Source organism: Urocitellus parryii, chromosome 7 (genome assembly GCF_045843805.1).
Source record: "Urocitellus parryii isolate mUroPar1 chromosome 7, mUroPar1.hap1, whole genome shotgun sequence".
Lineage (NCBI taxonomy): Eukaryota > Metazoa > Chordata > Mammalia > Rodentia > Sciuridae > Urocitellus > Urocitellus parryii.
Genome location: NC_135537.1, coordinates 33,139,822 through 33,163,813, shown reverse-complemented (window position 1 = coordinate 33,163,813; position 23,992 = coordinate 33,139,822). Strand labels below are relative to the sequence as shown.

Here is a 23,992-nt window from a genome sequence, read left to right as displayed (position 1 = left end):
GCTTTTATGTTTCTACAGTCTAATTTTGATCAAGAAGCAAATGGGCAAATGGTTTTCTTTTATTTAGTTATTCTTATATCTAAAGATGATTTAACTAATGTCTTGTGATTCATCAAATTTTTTTTAAAAAATTGAAGATTTCTGTTCACTAGATTGAAATATAGCATCTTCATCCAGATTGCTTATAATTTGAAAATCCTACATTGTGTCTTTATCAGACAGTTTACTGGTTGGAAAATCAGGGTGTAACCTGCACATCTAGGTGTAACTTTAATATTCCCAAAGCAAGAAGTTTATTTCTTTGGAATAAATGATCTATCTTGTATGAGAATATAGTGTCATATTATTAATAGCATTTATTTCAGGTTAAGGAATCTGGAAATGCTTATACTTAATATAGTTGAATCTAACAGTATAAGTAATCAAATAAAAAACAATAATATATTCAAAATCACGTTTGATATTGCAATTGGGATTTTTTTCCCCATTTTTTGAGTGATTTTTATCTTCCCCATTATGTTTTGCTTAACTTAATATTATAAAATGTTTGTGTTCTACTATGTATGGTTCAGGGTGGCCAATTTCCAGGGAACCATGTATGGCATAGTGAAACTGTATGGGAATCAGAATTATATAGTTAGGGTCTTCTTATAGTTCAACTTTAGAAATGTGAATAATAAGAAAGGGAAGTGGTAAGAGGTATAATTGTTTCTGACTGCTACTATGAGATTAAGATGACATCATGGCCAGTGAATCTTTTAATATGAGTCCAACAAGACACTTCATGAGCTGTACTACCTCACATCTCATCTCCATTACTGCTTTAATCTGATTTCAACTACTCTCTCCTTTGTTAACTCTGCTCCACCCACAGTGACCTCCCTGTTTTTCTGGAACACATCAGACATGCTTCTGGGCATTTACACTTGTTTATTCCTACCTCTGGGCATTTATTTATACTTGCTTATTCCTACCTGGATTGTCCACCCTTATATCCTTAAGTGCTTTACTCAAAAGGTGCCTTCTTGGAGAGGACTTCCCTGACTGGCCCATCCCAAATGTCATCATCTCTTGGATATTTCATTTACCTCTTACCTACCTCATAGTTGTCTTTTTAGCAATCACCAATGTCTACATCACAATATATTTTACTTATTTACCTTGTTAATAAGTTCTGCCTTTCCCACTAAAATATAAGCTTTATGAGAATATGGATTATAACCTATTTTATTTGCTATTATATTGTATCTAGATGTGCCTGGATTATAGCAGATGCTGAATACATATTTATTGAATGAATGAGTGTTATGACACACTAGAAATAATTCTAAATAATCTGAGATAAGTTTGGTAACTCATATTCAACTAAGCTGTTACTGCTAAATATTTTTGTCTTCCTTTATCAAGGTTTTTACTGAAATATTTCATACCATATACAATTTTGTCACTTAATGAAGATTCTAAATATAGTAGTAAAATAGTCATTTTATTATATATACATGTGTATTCATGAATTTTCTCTGGATATGCACAAAAATCTCTAATTACATATAAATATTTAATTTCACCACAATAAAATAATGGTTAAAAAATTTATTTCTAAAATAAATTAGTATTGTTTAATAAAAACAAAGACAAGGACTTTGTCAAACCATTTTAATTATCATTAGTTACTATTTCTCCCTACCTTGGCCCCATTCATTTTAATGAAAATAGATGTTGAAATTTACCAAAAATAAATTTTAATTTCTTGGATTTTGAAATCTATAAAAATATTTCAAATAATGCCACACTCTTATATTTAAAATGTTTATATATTATGTAATATGAGAATTAGGAAAATTTTTTAAAAAAAAATCTTCAATCCCTGAAGTGTTTTTAGGTTCTTGTTATGCACATTATCTACTGTTTCTGAAAAGCTCTGATTACCTTTTTTTTGATTTATACTAGAAGTTACATGGGAAGACCAGCAGAAAAAGGTGAATGGTACAATAAGTGATGACACACCATTGCCGAAAAAGAAACACCAATCTGAGCCAGGTTTGTCAGGGTTTGGAAACCACATGAAAGCATGAGACTATAACATTGCATTTCATGCTTTTCAAATGTGTGTGTCCTTGTTGTACCTCATTTTTCTCATTTTGGTGTGAACTTTAAAGTGTGTGAATCCCATGTAGATAGAATGGTAAATACTGTATTTCAAGACTTGTTTAGAAAATTACTTATAGATATTTTGGGGAAAATATGATTATTATTATTAATATTAGTGCTCCAGGGAAAAAATGGCTAATGTAAGCACAAATGATTATGTGCTTTATATATTTGATTGTACCTTAATGGAGAGGTAATATCCTCCCTAGGTAGTACTACAGAAAAGCTCAATGTATGATTTAAAGGCTATCTTTATAGGCCATTCCCATTTAAAAATACAAATGGTACTGAAATATTTATGTTGTATATTAATAATTATTCATTTACAACTTTTGAAGCCAAAATTACTTCCAATAACAAGTAGAAAGAATGGCATATTTTGTCAATTCACTAAGTCACTTTACACAATTAATTCTATCAGTGAATTGAAATGAGGTGTTTTGTTGTATTCACTCATTCTTCTCTTTTTTGGAGAGATTTGATTAACTATAAGAAAAAAACAAATTTTTTAAAGGAGGAATAAAAGGAAAGAAATGAAAATTTGCAGAGATCAATCGACTGAATAATCAGTACTACTTTTAATAAGTAATTGGATGAGAGTACCTAAAATTTTTTATTAAAATTCAAATTGAGTTTTACTAATTATATTATTATTCAAAATGACTCTCTCTATATAGTAGCAGTGTTAATGTATTTTTATGTGGTGACACATTTTGTCTTAGAACTCTAAAATCTGTATTTTAAAGATGTCAATGTATAAATTCATTTACAAGTATTCATTGCCTTCATGTTGTTTTTGAGCAATTGCATTTGGCAGTGAATTATTGGGGTAGATATCATGGACAAAACAGTTGTCCTCTTAGAGTCTATATCTGACATTAAAAGGCAAATTAAAAAATAGTTATTAAGAAATTATAATTGTGATAAATGCTATTAAGGAGAATAGAGGACTTTGAAAAATTTATCACATTATATCACCTGTCTATAGAGCAAAGAAAGATGGCAAAACACAAATGACAATCCGTGAATTCTCTTTAGTAAGGCAGTACATATTGAAAACATAATGAACTACAGTTCACATTGGAAATTTAAATATTTTCAAAGACTTGGAAGAAAAGCATTTTTTTTCAAATATTTACTTAAGAATCAATTAATTTGAAAAATCATAATTGCTTTAATATATTTAAGTAAATTATAAAAAGTAAACAAAATAAATAGAAACTGATACTGTATATTATGATTTATATAATTAAATATTGCTGTAAAATTCTCTCCTTACTATATTATTGTATGACATGGATTACCTTCAATCATAAATTATTACTTATGTTTTTTTTGTCTTGTTTGCCATCATATCTAATACATTAGTGTGTTTGTGGCCACATATATATCTACATTTGTATATTAAAATCATGGAACAATGCAATGTTTGGTTAAAAAATTGTAAATCTCACAAATGGAAAATTTTAAAGATCTATTTTATGTATTTTTTATTCTCACATATACCATAGGTTTCTTTTTATCAGTTAATCCTTCTAATTGAATAAGATCTATGTGTATAGTAGAGGAAAATTAATTAGAGTGCATTAATATTATAGTTTAAATTGTTTATTTTTCTATTTTGGCAATTGTGTGTTTTCCTGTATTCTGGGAAAATTGGTTCTTTAAATTCAAATTTGAAATGTCACAAGTAAGTACAAAATATACGAAGGTATTAAAATGAATGTTAAATTTTTTGTTCCATATTTTTGTTTATTTCTAAAGGTAAAAGGTATATAGAGAATATTTTTAATTACTGAAACTTCAGAGTCATAAAATTGGAGAAAAATAATGGGCTATCAAGTTGGGCTGATTGCATTTGAACAACATGTTTATGAGCCTGAACTTTATAAAAGAAATGTTTGGAATCTTTATTTATTTTATGTTTAACTGCATCTATAATATTAATACTATATTAATTATGATCAGTACCTAATATATCATTTTTATGCTCTCAAATCTAAGAGAATTTGTGAATTGATACATATTCCTTATCAGAAGTTTATTGTGGTAAAATTGTGGCATTAGAAAAAGTTGACAAGGACTTGAATCCAAACCTGGGACTGAAGTTGGTTATTTATCAGTAGCATATTTGTTTTACATTTTATGAAATTCTATGCGAGAATATTTATAATACATGAGAGTTTTGCCATTGCTGGGAAGTATACTAACAATCAAAGTGATATTTTGAGTAAAAACTTTTACTATAAGCATAAGACTATAGAACTGAGAACTAAATGGCAAGACACAGATAGAAAATGAATTAAATATTTGGATGGATTTCATATAGCATGATGAGTATCTGCTTTTTTGTAGAGAAAAATCAGTATTTCTGAATTAGGATGTCTTTAGCAGCAAGAGGGATAGTCTCTATAACTTAATTGATAGCTGTATAGATGAAGACCTTTGGGAGATATAACATAATTCATCATATTAATGTCTTTGGTATGAGCATAAAACACAAAAATTCTACATATAATCTTAAATTTCACAATCTCTGTTCCCCTTGTGGAATGTGGATTAGAATTCTTTTAGACTTTAATGTTAATAAAACATTTTTAATATAAATCAATGATGCATAAGTAAGAATAATGTGTTGTTAATTTTTAAAATGAGCAATCTGATTCCAGACAACAATTTTGTGGTCTTTAATAATACAGTACTATTGAATTTTACTATTTTTGCCTTGTGAGTTTATCTGTTTAAAATAAGTAGAAATGTATGTGAGAAAAGAACATATTTCTACATAAAATGTTTAACCTTATATTTTGCTTATTATATAAAATGTTAGGAAAGCTAACTTAAACAAGAAGTTCTCCAGGTTAAATGCATGTTTTGAAACTCAAAATTTTATAAATTTTTCCAAAATGAGAAACTCTTGGATAGACTGATCTTGGAACAGTCAGAATTTCCTTGGAAATTTAATTTTAAATGATTTCCAGTATGTTTGATGATTGTTACTAGTTATAAGAGGACTATCAGCCTTGATTTGTTGTTTTCTAAGTGTAACAAATGTTATATCTAGGAAAATCTTAAATTGACTTACCTACCTTTATTGTAATTACTCTGAAACCATGACAGTTCTCTTAATTTGCTTTATCATATCTGAAAATAAGTTTGTGGGGTTTTTTGTTTATTTGTTTGTTTTTGGTAAAAGGACAATGAAACACTTTGTTGGGGTCTGATATGATTATATAATATTTTATTTATTGAAAATAATTGAAGTGTCAAGTTATATTTTACTACTTTATAGAATCTTAATATATGCATAAGTTCCTAGTTTTAGCATTGTGTTATTTAATGTATTAATTTCTAGTTTTTTTTCCTATGTGGATGTTTCCATATTGTATTTTTAATGTAATTTACAATGATAGTTAATAATTTGATATTCATAGTGTTAATTGATACAATATGCAGAAATAGTTGGATTAGCAATTTCTATCAGTAAAAACAGTAAATAATCATAGCAGAGTTAGAAATTTCTCATTACTTAATTTTAACTTGGATCATGTTTTATAAAATTTATTTTAAGGAAAATAAATATTTAGTGAAGTGTTTTGTTAGTTAATTTTATACTTAAATTTTTTCTTGAGTATTTTCATATCTTACACTTCTTTTTCCTTTTATTCCTGAATATTTGGGATTTCTTTAAAGTAGGAACAATTTATGTCAGTCCAAAGCATCATTCTAAACTGGTTTTCTAATTTGATGCTAGTTTAATCCATCCAGTCTGGAAAAATGAATCAGGATTATATTCTTGGTCATTATTAGGTATTTTTTAATTATTCTTGGATTGTTACAGAATGAGTATAGTTTATTCTTAATGGGAAAAGTGATGTAAGAAAAATTAAGTAAATGTTTTATAAAATAAATCAGCTGATGAAATTTTATAGTTAAATGTTCCTCATACCTTAAGAAGTAAATATAGGCTTTCCTCTTTATACACAGGGGCCTGATTCTAGGACCTAGTGCAGATATACAAATTTAAAACTGCTCTATCCTTATCTTTGTATCACTGAGATCCTCCTAAATGCATGTTTATTTAGGCTTTCTTTTGAAAAGTAGCTTCCCCATCTCAAAAAAAAATCTAAAAATCTATTACCTTTAATAAATCCTCATATTATCTTCATACTCATATAACTTTTAGTTATGTGCAAATGTTTTTTGTTTCTTACCTAAAATCTTCAGGCTTCTGTGTCATTGTGTTAGGAATATTTAAACATAATGTTTGCTCCTTTAGGATAAATGTCAACTCAAGCACAATTAAATCTGGTAACAGGACTAAGGTATGCCTGTTGTAAATGGTGATAGGTGGGAACATTAGCACAGCAACAAAGTTTCAAATAGATATTGCATACCCTTGGTGAAAACTATACTCATAAGTAAACAGGCAACCATGTATTGCCTTTTTAAGTAAAGTTGATTGCAGGTTATCATTTCTGTTTGAACTCCATAAAATGTTTATTTGAAAAATGGTATTAGTTAAACCATTATATTGGCAAGAGTAGAATTTTTGGTTCACACAAAATTTTACATAACAGCTAACATTATATTTATTCCCCTTATCATACTTTTTATGCTTAATGAAAGTGATTTTATATATAAAAATTTTGGTAGATTTTTAATTAAAAAAACAAAATGTAGATATTTGTAGAGAGAAGGAGTGTTTGTATATGAACATGCATGGGAACATTATGGCATTTTGCTTTATTAAAAATCAATCCTGGGCTGGGGATGTGGCTCAAGCGGTAACGCGCTAGCCTGGCATGCACCACATAAAAAATAATAAAGATATTGTGTCCACCGAAAACTAAAAAATAAATGTTAAAAAATTCTCTCTCTCTTAAAAAAAATCAATCCTTACTTTTTATAGTTTGCAACTTGTTATTACATTAAAATTTAAAATATTTGTTGAAAAATTTTTAATGTAAGTAATGAAATAGTGCTTCTGAGTTACTCATTGTGTTTTATAAATATTTTTATTTCTTTGATTTGGGGATGTAACCCAGAAACTCTTTACCACTGAACTACATTCCCAGTCCTTTTTATTTTTTTTTATTTTGAGACAGAGTCTCACCAAGTTACTGAGGCTGACCTCAAATTTGGAATCCTCCAGAGTCACAAGGATTACAGACATTGACCTCCATGCCTGGTTGTTCTATAAGTTTTTTCTTTCATTGTGATTTGAGAAAATCTTTTATTTCATGTGATGTAATGAACAAAAAACAAATACTACATTCTCTTTACAAAGTCTTTATGTTTGCTAAGTCTAAAATAAAGATTCAGCCATATTTGTGGTAGTGATGGATACCTAAGAGAAAGAATACTTTTACTATCCTAATCACTCTTCACTGGTCTTGCATGGTTAAATGAAGACTCTGGTGTACTGGATATAGAGGTGGCTGTAAATGGTTATTAGTTAAAAGAAAGAAGAGTTTTTTCAAATTGTCATTAACAGCACTGAAAAGTATAATATTGGACTGTGGCATAGTAAGGATCAAAGGAATGGTATAGAGATGGAAAAAGTAGAAGGGAAACTCTTCTCTCAAGATTCACTAAAGTCTGCTATTCATTATAAAACTACAGGCAAAATAAGTATGGCTTGTTACCATTTTAGTAAGACACAATTTTGGAAATGAAACCATTGTAAGTTTCTCCTTTAAAATGAGGATTTATTTTATTGCAAACAGTACATAATAAAACTGTAACCACAAAGAAGGCAAGAAAGCCCCCCAAAATAGTTACACTTGTTATAACTGTAGTTCTATTTTGAGATCTTATGATTTGCATGAGCATTTTTTCTGGTAAAGATATTTTTTCACAAGCTTAGTTGTGATCTGTTTATTAATACATCATATTCACATAAACAATGGGAAAATGATTTAACAGGTACTTTTAATTAATGTTTTGTGGTCAAGGTATTTCATTTTCATCCCATTATGAGTAATATGAATTTTGTATTATTATCTAAAAATTGCTTTTAATTACTGGTTCTGAGATAAGTGTTACCATATTCCTTACAAGAATGAAAGAATTGGTGGATTACTTGACTGGCTGTATCATGTACCTCTTTTTAAAAATGTTTCTAATTAAATGCTATACAATAAATGTCCAGTTCAGGGGATGTCATGAGAGGATTTTTTTTTGTTCATTTCTTACTTGTTTGACTTTTTATTTCATATATTTTATTGGGTCCTATAATATCTAGTTGATAGAAAATTGACTGGGTAATCAGGAACCATCTTTTCTATCTGGCTTTACCACTGAACTTGTTTTGTGACATTGGGTAAGTCACTCGAACTCTACATGTGTCCCTTACTTATTATAATAAAGAGTTGAGAAGAATTTAATATTTTTAATCTTTATTATAAGATGAAAATCATTACATCAATGATACATAAAGTACTCCAAGATATAGAAAAACACTTGATAGAGAAAGAAGCTTCTTTTATGTGTGGATTTCTTATGTTTTCTGCAAAAAAATTAAAATGTATTTTTAGAGATGGAGTATATATAAGTAATTATTTTATTCAATTCATACCAATTTCATTTTAACATCTTAAGAAACTATTTTAGTAGAATGGTAAATGTGTAGGTAGGGAAATTCTGTGTGTACACCATAAGCAAGATATGATACTGATCAACATTGTCCTTTGTTAATATAACATTGATGATTCTGTCTCACCTTCTTTAAGAAATAGGTGGACTGGGAATAAAAAGAACATAAAGCATATATCATTTTAATGTGTATGAGTATGTTTCAGTATATTTTTGTTTTGTTTTGTTTTTCCTATTAGTAGCTTCCAGTTTGGAATATAATTGTGATGAGTGTCTGATTTTTGAATAGGTGAAAAATGTGCATATAAAATAATAAAAGAATATCATTTAGCTTCAATATGTGTCACTTATGTTTCAATTTTCTATAGTTTATACTAGAACTTCTCTTTTTTCCTAAGAAATATTGGGTCATCTTATTACTTTATCTTAAAAGTAGAAAGTTTTTTTTCCTTTTTCACTATTTATAAAAGATAAGTTTGTTATAGGAACTAATTCTCTCAGGAGTTGTAATTTCAATAAATTGATAAGCCAACATATTTTTCCAAAAATTGCTCAGAAAACATCATACAACTATTACAGAATTGACTGTTGTGTTTAAGAATTTTGTGGTCTCAGGTTCAGAGCTAAATGGGTAATTAAAATAGGAAATGTTTTGCTTTTTGTATTGTATTATTAATTTGAGTTAATCATATTAACATTACTAATATTTTCAAGGACTCTTTTTTTCTTCACTTGCTAGGTTTTTCAGTCTTCTTCAGTTGCAGAATTTTTTTTTCTTGCTTTCAAATCACTATATAAATTACCTTTTGAACTTCTTCACTAGCAATGGGGAAAGAAGTGATTCCAAAATTTGTGCTCTATTTTAATAGATATTTAAGTTGGATGGGTACATTTTCATAGAAACTTTGGTGGTCTATAATGTGGTCTTTGCAAGAATATTCTGAATATATAGGAATTAAAAGGGAATCTGACCAAAGAAACTTTGTTTAAATTGAAGGTTAATTTGAATTTATAGTAATAAAATAAAGCCATATATTTCAGCAACTCTTCTCATAATGATTTGTATTATATTTATTAGTTCATAGTATTTTATGATAACATTTTGCTGTGTTCAAGTTATTCAATGAAATTATCCAGATAACTATACTTTATTTTCATGTGCACACTGTTTTGTTTGGGAAATTTAATAAGCATAGGTATCTCTTGAAACTATTTTTGAACTATTTTGACTGCTCTTTTTGATGATGACTCAGTTAAATTCTTTTCATCAGATAATTAAATATCTAAAAGAATTTCCACAGATTTTCAATGGACCTCAGTAACGGCTTGAAAATGTGGTCATACAACTAATATTGGTTTTACTAATGATATCTTTCTGCAGCATCAGTGTTCAAGAATGGCAGTGCAAAAATAATTGTAATCTTTTGGATACTCTTTATTTATGCACTAACTTTATTTTTTCTGATTCTGCTCATCTATAGTAGCTAAAGTAATTTGCCATCAATCCTTACATGATTCTTTTTGTGTGTGTGTGTGGTATGTATTTGATTATATCTTCCCTACAACCTGTGCACAGGATTCTTTCTCAAAATGATTTGGGACCCTTTCCTTCAGTGTCACTTTTACCTTTTGAGTACATCCACTCACACCCATCTCCTTTGTCTATGTCTGTCCATTACATGATGTGATCACAGAAGAAGTGGACTCCCCAAGGAGAAGATATGCAGGTCTGTCTCTTCTACTGCTTTTCTTTGTTATGTTTCCACTTATCTAACTTGTCCTAGAAAATTTTTACCATTTTTTACTCATTTCATAATTTTTCATTCTTCTCTAATATCAGACAATGTTCAATTTTGCAGGCTTTTAAAGGTCTTTATATGCTCAATTTTAACAACAGCTGCTCCTATTTGGATAACAGTAAAACAAGTAATTTTTATGTAATATATATGTATATATATTTTTATAACCAGATAGATTATTGCAGATATAATATATATACACATATATATTTATGCATTTGTTCATGAAAGAAAGTCAGCTATGTTAATAATAAATTAATCATAATTTATTTTTAAGGTTATTTTATCATTAAAATTTGTTTTCAGCTATTTACATAATTCTATAAGTATTTTATCCCTGTTATGAATTCAGCAATGTTTGGTCTAGTCTATGGAGGATACCAAAAAACTAAAATAGTTTTCAGTATCACTGAGGAATCAAAAGATGTGGGTAACATGCTATGTTTATGTGTCAGTATGAATGATTCTGACAACATATTCTCAAAGTTATAAAGTCAAATAAAATCATTTAAAATGGACAGAAAGAATTTATGGACTTAAACTGAAACTCAATTATTCATTTAGTGCTAATTTATTCAACACATGCTATATGGTACTGTTCCAGGTGTTCATCCTGTAAAATAACAGGATGAACAAAACAGCTCCCCGTCCTTTTATATTTTTTTTTTGGTGTGTGTCCAACAAAAACAGGCAATAATTAGTTATAAATACAATGTAAAAATTCCCCCTGTATAGAATACAGTGAAATCATAAGAGAAAATGAGAGTATTTCCCCTTAAGAAAAATGGATGTTAATTCAAGAAAAACTTCATAGAAGACATGACCATTGAGTTGAATATAAAAACTAAAAAATGTTGTACAGACAGCATTAAGGCAAAGAAAGCAATATATCCAAATGCTTCAAATAAGTTTGGGCAAAAGAAGGCAGGGATAGGATTCATGAAGATTCTGTAGGGTATTGAAGCATGTAAAGCAATGGAAATAAAGTAAGATATTTACTTTTAGAAAGATTACTTTAGCAGGTATGTAAAAGAAGGACTAGATTTATATAAACAGAAGTTGTTTATGCAGACATTGCATAAGGGATGGTAATGATCTGTTAAATTATATAGTAGAAGCAGTCAGTATGTGAAAATTTATTTGACGATGTAGAATCTACAAATCAATCATCCAGTGGACATTACTGATGTCCAAAGAGGAAGAATAAGATAATGTTAGGTTATTGTAATCTTTGGATATAATCTTTGGATATATAAAGTGGTACTATTTGATAGGTAACATAGGTTTTACAAGTTTTCAGGAAAAATAGAGTTCATTTTGAGATGGGTTGAGTTTAAGGTTCATTGGAATATTCAGATATAAAGATATAATTGTATTCATTGGATATAGGAAACCGAAACTCAGGAGAAAAGTCTTAGCTAGAGACAGAGATTCCTCATTTAAATGATGTCATTGAAATACATGGAATTGTCAGTAATATATGAAGAATAAGAAGCAAGACAAGAATTGAAATTCGGGGATCACCAATTTTTAATTTTACTTAGGGAATGTGTGAAAGAATAAGATCCAGAAAACTGTTGAAAAGAATATTTTAAAGACAGTAGGATATCCATGAAAGTGGAAAATTCAAGAAAAAATGTCAATTCAAGGGGCTGGGGTTGTGGCTCAGCGGTAGAGCACTCGCTTCCAATGTGTAAGACCATGGGTTCGATCCTCAGCACCACATAAAAATAAATAAGTGAAATAAAGGTATTATGTCAATACAACTAAAAAATTAATATTAAAAGAAGAGTGTGATAGACATCATTATCCAAAGTACATGTATGAAGACACGAATTGGTGTCAAAATACTTTATATAAAACCCGAGATATGAAAAATTGTGCTGTATATGTGTAATAAGAATTGTAATGCATTCTGCTGTCATTTATTTTAAAAAAATCAATAAAAAGAGCAATTTAAGAATTAGTACTATCAACAGAACCAACTTCTGGAGAAAGACAAATAAGTTGTTAAATGATAAAAATAATCATTTATGATCTTTGCATGATTGATTTCAATGAAGTTGTTAGAGATGTAAGTCAAATTGAAGAAGGAAGGGAAAGGAGATGGGAAACAATGAAAAGAAATAAGTGAGAATAGTGATTGTAAGCCAGGGTTTCTGCTGGTGTGAAAAATTATACAGTTAAGAGTAACTACGATGGAAGATGGGAAAGAGTGTTTACCAAGAATATGAAAATGAATGAGTTTGAGTTTAGGTTATCATGATTTAATGATGTTCAGAATTCTCAGAGGTTGAACATTTCAAAATGGTGTAAAGATAGAACATTTTATTTAGGGATTGGGTTTCTGTGGTGGAACTTGTATTACAGTGTGAGAAGATAAAGCAACAAACTTTGATGTGAGAATTTTAATACAGAGATTATAGTCACTCCCTAAGATTGATAGAAAATGGATGAAGAGAATTGCCTTGAATATAGATGATAGAATCAAGGGAGTAAGTGGTATGAACATAAAAGAAGTAGATTTTATATGACATTAGAAATGTAAGCATGTAGAATCAGCAATGCAGACCCAAAAGAATGCTGATACCACTTTTGTTGTGTGTACATACACATGTTACAAGATTTTGAGCAGCTTTTTCTTAAAGCATTTTTGAGAGAGCTAGTATTCTTGTTGAGGGTCAACTTTTCATTTAGAGTAAGAGGTGAAATATCATTCTATGATGAAGCTGAGAATATACAGCATTTCATTTAAAAGAATAGAATTATAGACTTAGAATGTTTCTAAGCAATGCAGAAAGTATTAGGGAAAGAATCTCAGGATAGGTAAGATTCACAGTACAGTTCGTAAAATGTTAAGAAAAGAATGAGTGCTAGGAAGAGGAAGGAATTAATTGTGTGATTTAGTGGAAATATAAGGGGACAAGGAATTTAAGTTAAGCTAAGAGAAGAAAATTCAAATATTCAACTTACAGGTTTACAAAGGACACTTCATGATAGGAATAAAGACAGAGGGAACACACTTGGTTGAGGGAGTTTAAAGATTCTGCAGAGGAGAGGATTAATAATGAAAACAGTTTTCCTTATAAAAATTAAGTGGTGTTTAGGATATATGAAGAGGTTAACTTTATGGAGGAAAAGAAATGTTTCACTGTTTTCGAATATTAAGTTATAAGTTACTTTTCATATTTAATGTAATTTGAAGTCTGTCTTGATATAAATTGTGTAGTTATACTTATACATCTAATTAACACCTCTATTTCTCCTGCTCTGGGGAAGCTGAAGTCTGAACTTTCTGAATTTCTATTGCAGACCCCAATACTGAAAATGGGGACTTGGTCTGTTATTACCCAGCATTGTATTTAGGATTCCACAAAATCACTTAAGCTCATAAATGAAGACTAATGCATTCTGCTCCAAGGAAATAAGAGAGCTTAACAGAGAGAAGGTAATAAGAGGTGAAGAGAAAAAAAAAAAGATTTTTGAGAAGAGAAAGCAGTAAATTTGTTAAAAAACAATTCAGAATGAATTTCACTTAAGAAAAATGAAGTGAAGGCTTTTCATAAACTGACTAGAGTATTTAACCAAAAAAAGAGAGATGAGGTCTCTTAGCCTATGACCTCATCTCTAATGAATATGTAAGTTATTTTTCTTTATCAATAAAACCTTTAATAATTACACCCACAATATGATAGAAAAATAATTTCATAAATCTAATCATGTCCCTAACATATTAGGTCAAAGTGTTTGTTTTATGTTTTAAGCCACAATTATAATACCTGCTATTGTGATAATATGTACAAGTACACTCACACTGCAATGCAATTCTACAGAATAAATGAAGGAATGAAGTTGATCACATATTTTGAAGCAGCAAACAAAACAAATCAAAAAAATACCGATTTAGTACTTGGAAATCATAATCAAGTTTCTTTTAAATAAGGAGTAATGTACTTTATTCCCCTATACTACATTTTTCTTTTATGAAATTTTATATCTAATTTTTAAAAATAGTCTTAGAGGTCATTTTAAACACAGTTAACAATACAGATGAAACTTTAAAAAATATGATCTACAACCTCTAAACCTGTTTTAACTATCCAAATTGTCAGAATTATTTTTAGACTTAAATATCTGACAATTTTAGTGCTTGTGTAAGATGTCCATTTTATTCATTAAAAAATCTCAAAATCAAAATATTTTTTAACATTTCTCATCTCAGGTAAATCATTGTACTATAATATTTATTTTTATATTATTATGTTAATTAATTATTATTTATAATTGATTCTGTGGTACCTCAAGAGTTTTAGAAAACATGTAAAAAAATTACTTTGCAAGTCTACCCATTGGTTTCCCTGATACTAATGTTAATTTAAAAGGCTGAATGATCCAAGTTGAATAGATTTCAAACACTAATAAAATAACAATTGAGAATAATTGTTATAGAACCTAATAACACTTCCTATTAGGCTAAGAAAAAATTGCAAAGTTCACACAAATACAGTCCCTTTTTTGGTTGGTTTGTTTGATTTTATTTTATTTCACGGATTACTCAGTGTTTCCATTAATTTGTATTGTCTTAGTTTGTTTGGACATCTATAACCAAGTGTCATAGACTGGATGGCTTATATACAAAAATTTAGTTTTAATACTTATGGACACCAGGAAGTTGAAGATTCAGGCGCTTGCAGATTCAGTTTCTGGATAGGACTTGATGGACTGGCATCTTTTTCCTGTTTCTTCACAATGCTGAAAGGGCAAGAGGTCTCTCAAAATCCTTATAACCTAATAATCTCTCAAAGGCCCAACTTCCTAATGCCTTCACCTTGAGGGTTAGGACATCAATGTATGAATTTGGTGGGGGCATAAACATTCAGATTATAGCATGTATCATTTAAAACTTTTACTGTAGTCCTTGTCAGATTTTCTTAGCCCATATGACATGTTTCGAATGCTGTGTACTTTTATATGTGCATGTATGTACACATACAAATTCACATTCCAACTGTTTTTGAACTTTTCTAATCTTTCAATTATTAATTTATCAATCTTATTACATAATCTGCGCATTTTATTGATATTCTCTGTGCACTGATTACATCCTATTTTGAATGAATTCCATTTTCTTGATGAAAGTCTAAGACAGTGATATTCAAGATTTTCTCAGTCATGAAAACCATAACCCTAGTACTCTGAAATCTTAGTAGAAAATACACATCACTCTGTTTATAAGGAAGCATAAAGTGTCAACTCTATTATATAAGTTTAAGATTAAATATTTTATTACACATGAAAAATATATGTGCATACATATATGTAAATATCACATCTTATATGACAGCTCTTAGAGATAAAATATAGTGGTCAATTTCAATTCACTAAATTCTATAAATATTCAAATGGTAGACTTTAGAAAATCTAGAAACTTGAAAGAGTAGAAATACCCAAACAGAATTCAATAGTTACTTACAGGATAAATAACTCATTTAAATGCAGGTTTTGGAAACATTATTTTTTAGTTCTTTGTGGACATAAAAGTCCATCTCTGTTGGATGATAAATCATGAATTTAAGATGTTACTAGTAAATTTTCAACATATTATTCACAAATTTTTACTACTATAGCATTCAGTTTTACTTATGTATGCTGTCCATCTTAACTTTGTGTCCTAAAATTTTCAGCTAATTGGTGAAATATTTGTTCCTGTAAGAAATGTTGCTCTGAGAAGAAGTGTAAAAGCATAACTTTGGAACTCTACTGCCTAATCAGTCCATCGCTTTCTTACTTTGTGATCTGGAGAGTGTTACTATCATTCAGATTCCCCTTCTTTAAAAGGGGATAATAATAAGACCACCTCAAAAGATTATTGCAAACATTAAATTAGCATATATATATTAAGCAAAACACTTAAGTTGTGTTTAGCACATAGTAAGTACTATATAAGTGAAACTATTGTTTTTTAGTGAAAATACATTAAAAGAATTATTTTGAATAGGCTGTTGAATTTCATGCATTTGGTTGTGTAGTTATTCTTTCTATTATCTAATTCTTTTCATTGTATCCATTACAAATATACTATCAGGGGATAACTGTCATACAAACAAACCTGTGCATAATAAGGAATGAGGCACTGCAGTTGTGTGGAAAGAGCCAGCGCATTGAAGTCAGATAGGTGTGCCTTACTTCTAATCCAGGTTCTGCCACTCACTAGGGATGTGACTTTGTGCTGGTTGCTGAATACTTCTTAGGAACCTTAATCAACTACCACTATATTAAAGAGTTTATTATGTTGAAAGTTTTTAAATTTTTTTTTTTTTTTTTTTTGTGTGTGTGTGTGTGTGGTGCTAGGGAGTGAACTCAGGGCCTCTTGAATTCTAAGCAGATGCTCTACTACTTAGTTATATCCCCAGCTCAAGTTTATTATGTTTTAATGAAAGCATAAAAGATCCTTTCTCTGAAAAAAAGCAAAAGCCCTCCTAAAAATTGTAATGAAGGAAAAATTTTTTCTATCTAAAGTTTCTCCATTCCTCCCATGCCCTCCACATTCCCATATGGATCAGTGTCCTCATATCAGAGAAAACATTCAGCATTTGATTTTTATGGATTGGCCTACTTCACTTAGCATAATATTCTCCAACTATATCCATTTACCTGCAAATGCCATGATTTTATTCCCCTGAGTAATGTCCCATTGTGTGTATATATCACATTTTCTTTATCCGTTCAGCTACTCAAGAGCATCTAGTTTGCTTCCACAGTTTAGCTATTGTGAATTGTGCTGCTATAAACATTGATGTGGCTGTGTCCCTTTAGTATTTTTAAGTCCTTTGGGTATAGACCAAGGAGTAGGATAGCTGGATTAAATGGTGGTTCCATTCCAAGTTTTCCAGGCATTTCCACACTGCTTTCCATAGTGGTTGCACCAATTTTGCAGTCCCACCAGCAATGTGTGTGCCTTTCTCCCCACATCCTCACCAACACTTAGTATTGTTTGTATTCTTAATAGCTGCCATTCTGACTGGAGTGAGATGAAATCTTTTTTTTTTTTGAGAGAGAGAGAGAATTTTTTAATATTTACTTTTTAGTTTTAGGTGGCCACAACATCTTTATTTTATTTTTATGTGGTGCTGAGGATCGAACCCAGTGCCCCACGCATACCAGGCGATCGCACTACCGCTTGAGCCACATCCCCAGCCCGAGATGAAATCTTAGAGTGGTTTTGATTTCTATTTTTCTAATTGCTAGAGATGTTGAACATTTTTTCATATTTTTGTTGATTGATGGTATATCATCTTCTGAGAAGTGTCTGTTCATTCCCTTGGCCCATTTATTGATTGGGTTATTTGTTTTTTCGGTGTTAAGATTTTTGAGTTCTTTATATATCCTAGAGATTAGTGCTCTATCTGATGTGGGTGTGGTAAAAAATTTCTCCCATTCTGTAGGCTCTATTTACCTCACTGATTGTTTCTTTTGTTGAGAAGCTTTTTAGTTTGAATCCATCCCATTTATTGAGTCTTAATTTTATTTCTTATTAAGGAAGTTGGGTCCTAATACAACATGATGAAGATTTGGACCTACTTTTTCTTTTATTAGGCACAGGGTCTCTGGTTTAATTTAATTCCTAGGCCCTTGATTTATTTGGAGTTGAGTTTTGTGCATGGTGAGAGGTAGGGGCTTAATTTCATGTTGTTGCATATGGATTTCCATTTTTTCCCAGCACTATTTGTTGAAGAGATTATCCTTTCTCCAATGTACGATTTTGGTGCCTTTGTCTTAAATAAGATAACTGTAGTTATGTGGGTTTGTCTCTGTTTCCTCTATTCTGTACCATTGGTCTACAAGTCTATTTTGATGCCAATACCATGCTGATTTGTTACTATAGTTCTGGAGTATAGTTTAAGGTCTTTTTTAGTGATGCCACCATCATGTTTCACTCTTCGTGCTAAGGATTTCTTTAGCTATTCTAGGTCTCTTATTTTTCCAGATGAATTTCATTACTCCTTTTTCTATTTCTATGAGGAATGTCATTGGGATTTTGATTGGAATTGCATTAGTGCTTTTGGTAGTGTGGTCATTTGACAATATTAATTCTGCCTATTCAATAACGGGGAGATCTTTCCATCTTCTAAGGTCTTCTTTCATTTCTTTCTTTAGTGTCCTGTAATTTTCACTGTGGAGATGTTTCTCTTCTTCTGTTATGTTGATTCCCAAGGTTTTTTGTTTTTTTGTTTTTGTTTTTTTTTTTTTTTTTTGAGGCTATTGTAAATAGGGTAGTTTTCCTAGTTTCTCTTTCAGAGGATTTATCACTAATGTGCAGAAATGTCTTTAATTTATGGGTGTTGTTTTTATACCTGCTACTTTTCTGAATTCATTTATTCTAGAATTTTTCTGGTAGAATTTTTTGGATCTTCTAAGAATAGAATCATATCCTTGGCGGATAGTGATAATTTGAGGTTGGTTTTTTTTCTATCTGTATCTGTTTAATTTCTTTCATCTGTCTACTTGTTCTGGCCAGTGTTTCAAGAACTATGTTAACTAGAGGTGATGAAAGAGGGCATCCCTGTATTGTTCCAGTTTTTAGAGGGAATGTATTAAATTTTTCTCCATTTAAAATGGTGTTTGCCTGGGGCTTAGCTTAGATAGCTTTTACAATGTTGAGATATGTTCCTGTTATCCCTAATTTTTCTAGTATTTTAAACATGAAGGGGTGTTGTATTTTGTTGAATGCTTTTTCATCATCTGCAATGCAGGAAATTTAAAGCTAGAGAGATACTGTCTACAATGTGACAGGTATCAAATTGAGAATAGCAAAATGATAACAAATCAGTTAACACACAAGGAGTTGGGAAACACATTTTATAAATAAATTATATATTCCATCAAACTCTAATAGAAAAATTGATGAAGGATCTCTATACACATTTTCCTTAATCAAAAAATGCAGTTGAAAGTAATTACCTGAAAAAACTTTATTTCAATGATAACCAAATGAATGAATATTATTTTAAATGAGATGTGATATTTCACTGATTTTAAAAACCAACGTGTGACAGAATGATAGTAAAATTTAGTATAATCTTGCTATAAATCAATTTTCCATATAAATCAAATGCCTTAAAAATATTTAAAGACTTTTGATCCAGTGGAAATAAAGATTCAAAATAAAAACATATGTACAAAATGCTCACTAAAGTACTATTTAGAACAATAAAAGGTATGTTATTTAATGAAACAGCTACATAAATTATATAAATATGCAGCCATTTAAATTAAGAAATTTTGGTGTAAAATTAGAAACACTCAACTATATCTTTTGCAATGTGAAATCACTGAAAGTAATATGTTTAAAGAACTTGTTACAGAATTTTGTCCACAGAAGATAATCAAAGAATGGCAGTTATTTTAACCACTGAACTAAAATTATGCCAAAAGATAAATTTTTCAGGCAAATATATTTACTCTTTACTTATGATTTATGTTTGTTACTAGCAAAACTATATGTTTTGCAATACGATTTTGAATCTTACATTTAATACATCAGTAATCTCTAAACAGTCAACTAGTGTGGAGTTTGGCTAATAGCCATTTCTAGGATTATTTTAAAATAGAAATTTTTTTTATAGAACTCAGCATTAGAGTATACAAATTGACCACATTAGTTGTTCATCTGTAGTACCAAAACCAAGACAAACTACCTAATTCTAAACATATTTAAAAGCAAAATAGAATCATATTTTTTTTAAAAAAAGAACAGTAAAAAATGTTTTATTACCGGTTGATCTATCTAAAGACATGTCAGTATAGCAGTAAAGGATGAAGATCTTAAGACCTACATTATCTTTGAAAAGTCTCCTAATTTCTCCACATCTCCTTTTCCTTATTACTAAAAGAGGGTATATATATATATATATATATATATATATATATATATATATCTTATAATCTATAGAAAATAAAATTAATGACCAGCCAAAATGAAAACCTTTCCATTACAAGAACAAGCAAATAAATTCCAAAAACGGAAAATAAGCAAAAGGGTGTGAGCTATGATTTTTCTCATACAGAATTAAGTTAAAGGTTAGAGAAATTTTTTCTAATGTGTGTGGCTAATATTATTAGTACAATCATGAATTCTTTAAACTATTCAAATTCCTCTTCTTCAATATTTTTCTAATACAAAAATATACATTTTTGCTCTAGTCAATTCTAGATTAGTGTGCTAATAATGTAAATATATGTCTTTATATATTGATTGAAATAAAAATTCAAGACAGAGACTATTAAAATCTTCCATAAAATATTCACATATCCAGCAAATATGACTATTCTATACTAAAATCATTCCTTAGTTATGTTTATGGCATATTAAACTATGATGCAACATAATTAGCTTACATAAAGGAGAGGTGATTCCTAAAATTCTTATTCTGGTCAATTTAGAGTTCACTTACTAAAACTTCCTTTGTTCAACAAATATCCACAAAACATTGATGTACCAGGCTTCCTTCTAGATACTGAGGGTATAACAGCTACAAACACATACAAGATCTCTTTAATAATTTGCCTGAAACATTTGAAGCTGACATTTGAACTGAAACATTCTGGCTCTGTGCCAGAACCCATCCTTAATCTTATGAAATAGGGCCTTACCTGTGATACAGTGAAGGGTGTGGAAATGTTAAAAGCAGGAAGTCCAAGCAGAGAAGGGGCACATTATGCAAAGGGCGGTATGAAGAGCAAAATACTGGAAGGATGAGAGCAAGAAGAGAGGAATAGAGAATGGGAGATTTAATGTCAGTGGAAGTCAACTTGTATCTACTGTCAAGCTTTATGAAGGATCTTTAATGTAACTAGTATTGATATGGGGACTTCTGAAAGGTTAAAATTCACTCCAGTTTCTCTAGCTTAGTCTAGTCTCTCTTGATTCCTCTTTTTCTAATCTTCATATTTCTTCCTCTAAGAGTAACCTCATTCGATTTTTATTCATCTTAATTTTGAATTTTGAGAAGCAACATTTTAATATATTTATTTTAATATATTTATTTTAATATATTTATTATTTTAATATATTTATTATTGGTGAAACATTTAAGATAAATACATTTGAATTGTAGTGTAACAATACTACATGAAATTTGTTTCTTTGTATAGTTAGTTATTCTTTTACCCTTAAACCAACTACAATCATCAGCAAAATCTTTGGGAAAAACACAATTTATTGTCTGAGCAAGAGTACTATTTCAAATCCATACATAAATATTTCCTTTTTTATTGTAAATAATTATTCCAACTTAATGATGATCCTAATTTGATTAAAAAATTAAATGTCACATTATAAAATATTTAGTCAATATAGATAAAATGATACAATTAAAATTAAAATATGCTTCTTTCCTTTCAATTACAATATTGCTACACAAGCTTCTTTTTATTACAATTCATAACCCAAATGTATAATCCTTTGCTAGGATGATAACTCTGGAAAAAAAGAGGAAATCATTATTACAAATTCTTTCTTATTCTTGCATTGTAAACTTGCATTTGTAATTGGAATTCATAATTTAAATTATTTTAGTGATTTTTCTTAATTTAACTATTAAAATTTTAATTTTTCTCTAAAAGTTTTCACAAGTTTAATTTCCCAGTCAGTTTTATAATCTTATTTGACATATGCTGTTTAAGATATTATTTTCATTATTAACTTACAAATTTAATACCATATCAAATTTAAGTTAAATTTATTTGACCTGTAAGGTCTCATAGGAATCTTAAAAATATTGAAATAAAAAGTGTAGAAGTAGTCAACATGAATATTATCCAATATCATAAGAAGTAATTTGGGAGAGAATTCTATTGTATGGGTTTTCCTCTTTATTAGTTACATAACTTAGGTTAAGCATTTTGGTTATCACTATTACCATTTCATTTTTAATACAAGGCTACTAATATTTGGGAGTTTGTTAGATTCTTGATATGGAAAAAAACTTTAAATGAACACATTTTTTTTCTCAGCAAAATAGCTGACTAATTAAAAATTCCAAAATCTTGCCATGTGTTTGGAACCATGACAGTCTTTTTTATTCTCTTTATGGTGCTGGGAATTTAATCCAGGGCCTAACACATGCTAGGCAAAAGCTCTATCATGAAGTTACAGGCATATTCTGACAATGTTTTTAAAAGTACAGTACCAATAATAAGGCTAAAAGAATATTGGGATGTAGGAAATCACAACATTAATGTATTTGCATATGTATTCTGTTGTAATACAGGAAATATTCTCAACTTTTTAAATTCCAGTATACATAATTAAAATCATATGAGTCCCCTTTAATCATAGGTCTTATCTCATTTTGTACATGATGTGGATATTTTCAGTTTTACATAATTTTTAAATTAACATTGTCAATTCTAAGTATATTTTGATTCTACTTCTAAATGAAAATGTAAAAATAAAAATGCATTTAAATGTCTATTATGCTCTTTTCAAGCCTTCTACATAGTCTTGTAATATGTATAATAATGAATGTAATTGAAATATATCTTATGATTATGTTAATTTGGACCCAGATGACAAATAATGTATCATTGTTAATTCATATCAAAACATGACAAGATGCGGGTAGCACTTGCACAGGGTAATAATTTTTGCTACTTTGTGAATTATAACTCCCTTAATGTAGATATTTAATCATCACTGAAAGCTACAATATTCTAAAGCATATAACAAATGGTGTATAGTTTTTTAACCTAATGAATCTGACTCATTTGTATCTTTTTAAAAATTTTTTCTTTTGCATCTTTCACCAAAAAAAGTTAATCTTTTTCTTAGAAGCAATTTTATTAATGACTTTGTATTCCTTCTTTGAAGAACTTTCATTTTAAAATTTAGTTTACATTCTAAAATACATTTTGTTATGTCAAAGACACAGGAATTGTGACTAACAAGCTAAAATAGTTATTAGAAACAGTAGTTTTTGCTCCAAAATATGTCACTGTACATCACAACAAAAAGTGTATATAGTAAAACAGTTGTATTTTAACCTAATACACTGTCTACAATATTGCTTTAATCAACTTTTAAAGTTCCTGCTTTAATGAACTCTATTCAATATAATCTATATTTGTGTCTCTATGTCTTCCAGGCTCTGGCTCACACTTTCTCTATTTCTTCTTCCTTCTCTCCTTGTCTCCTTACATAATTTCTGCCTTCATTCCATTTTGAATGAAGGAATACATTGGCATACACACACACACGCACACAACACACACACAGCACATTTTATTAAGAGAATTTTAATGAATGCAATCCCAAGGCAAACACATTATGAATTTCTAGATCACTTTACCTCAATTAATGAAATTGGCATGGTAATATAACACAACAAATGCCAGGTATCACTTAACTTCAAAATCAACCAACCAGAGAGTTTTACAGCATGGGT

The 23,992-nt window shown here is 29.3% G+C and overlaps 1 protein-coding gene across 37 annotated transcripts in view; it reads left to right on the top strand.

The window, feature by feature from the left end:
* The window catches only part of Rims2 (regulating synaptic membrane exocytosis 2), a 586,271-nt gene that overhangs the window by 418,249 nt on the left and 144,030 nt on the right, over positions 1–23,992 (top strand). For 9 of the 37 annotated variants that reach the window (XM_077801031.1, XM_077801033.1, XM_077801028.1 and 6 more), the window contains one exon: positions 10,443–10,475. The exons of 25 other annotated variants lie outside the window; for them this stretch is intronic. In XM_077801031.1, the coding sequence (XP_077657157.1) occupies positions 10,443–10,475 (33 nt within the window). Of the gene's footprint in view, positions 1–10,433; positions 10,476–23,992 lie in introns of all 37 variants that reach the window. 3 more of the 37 variants (XM_077801029.1, XM_077801039.1, XM_077801042.1) reach the window with 2 other exon arrangements.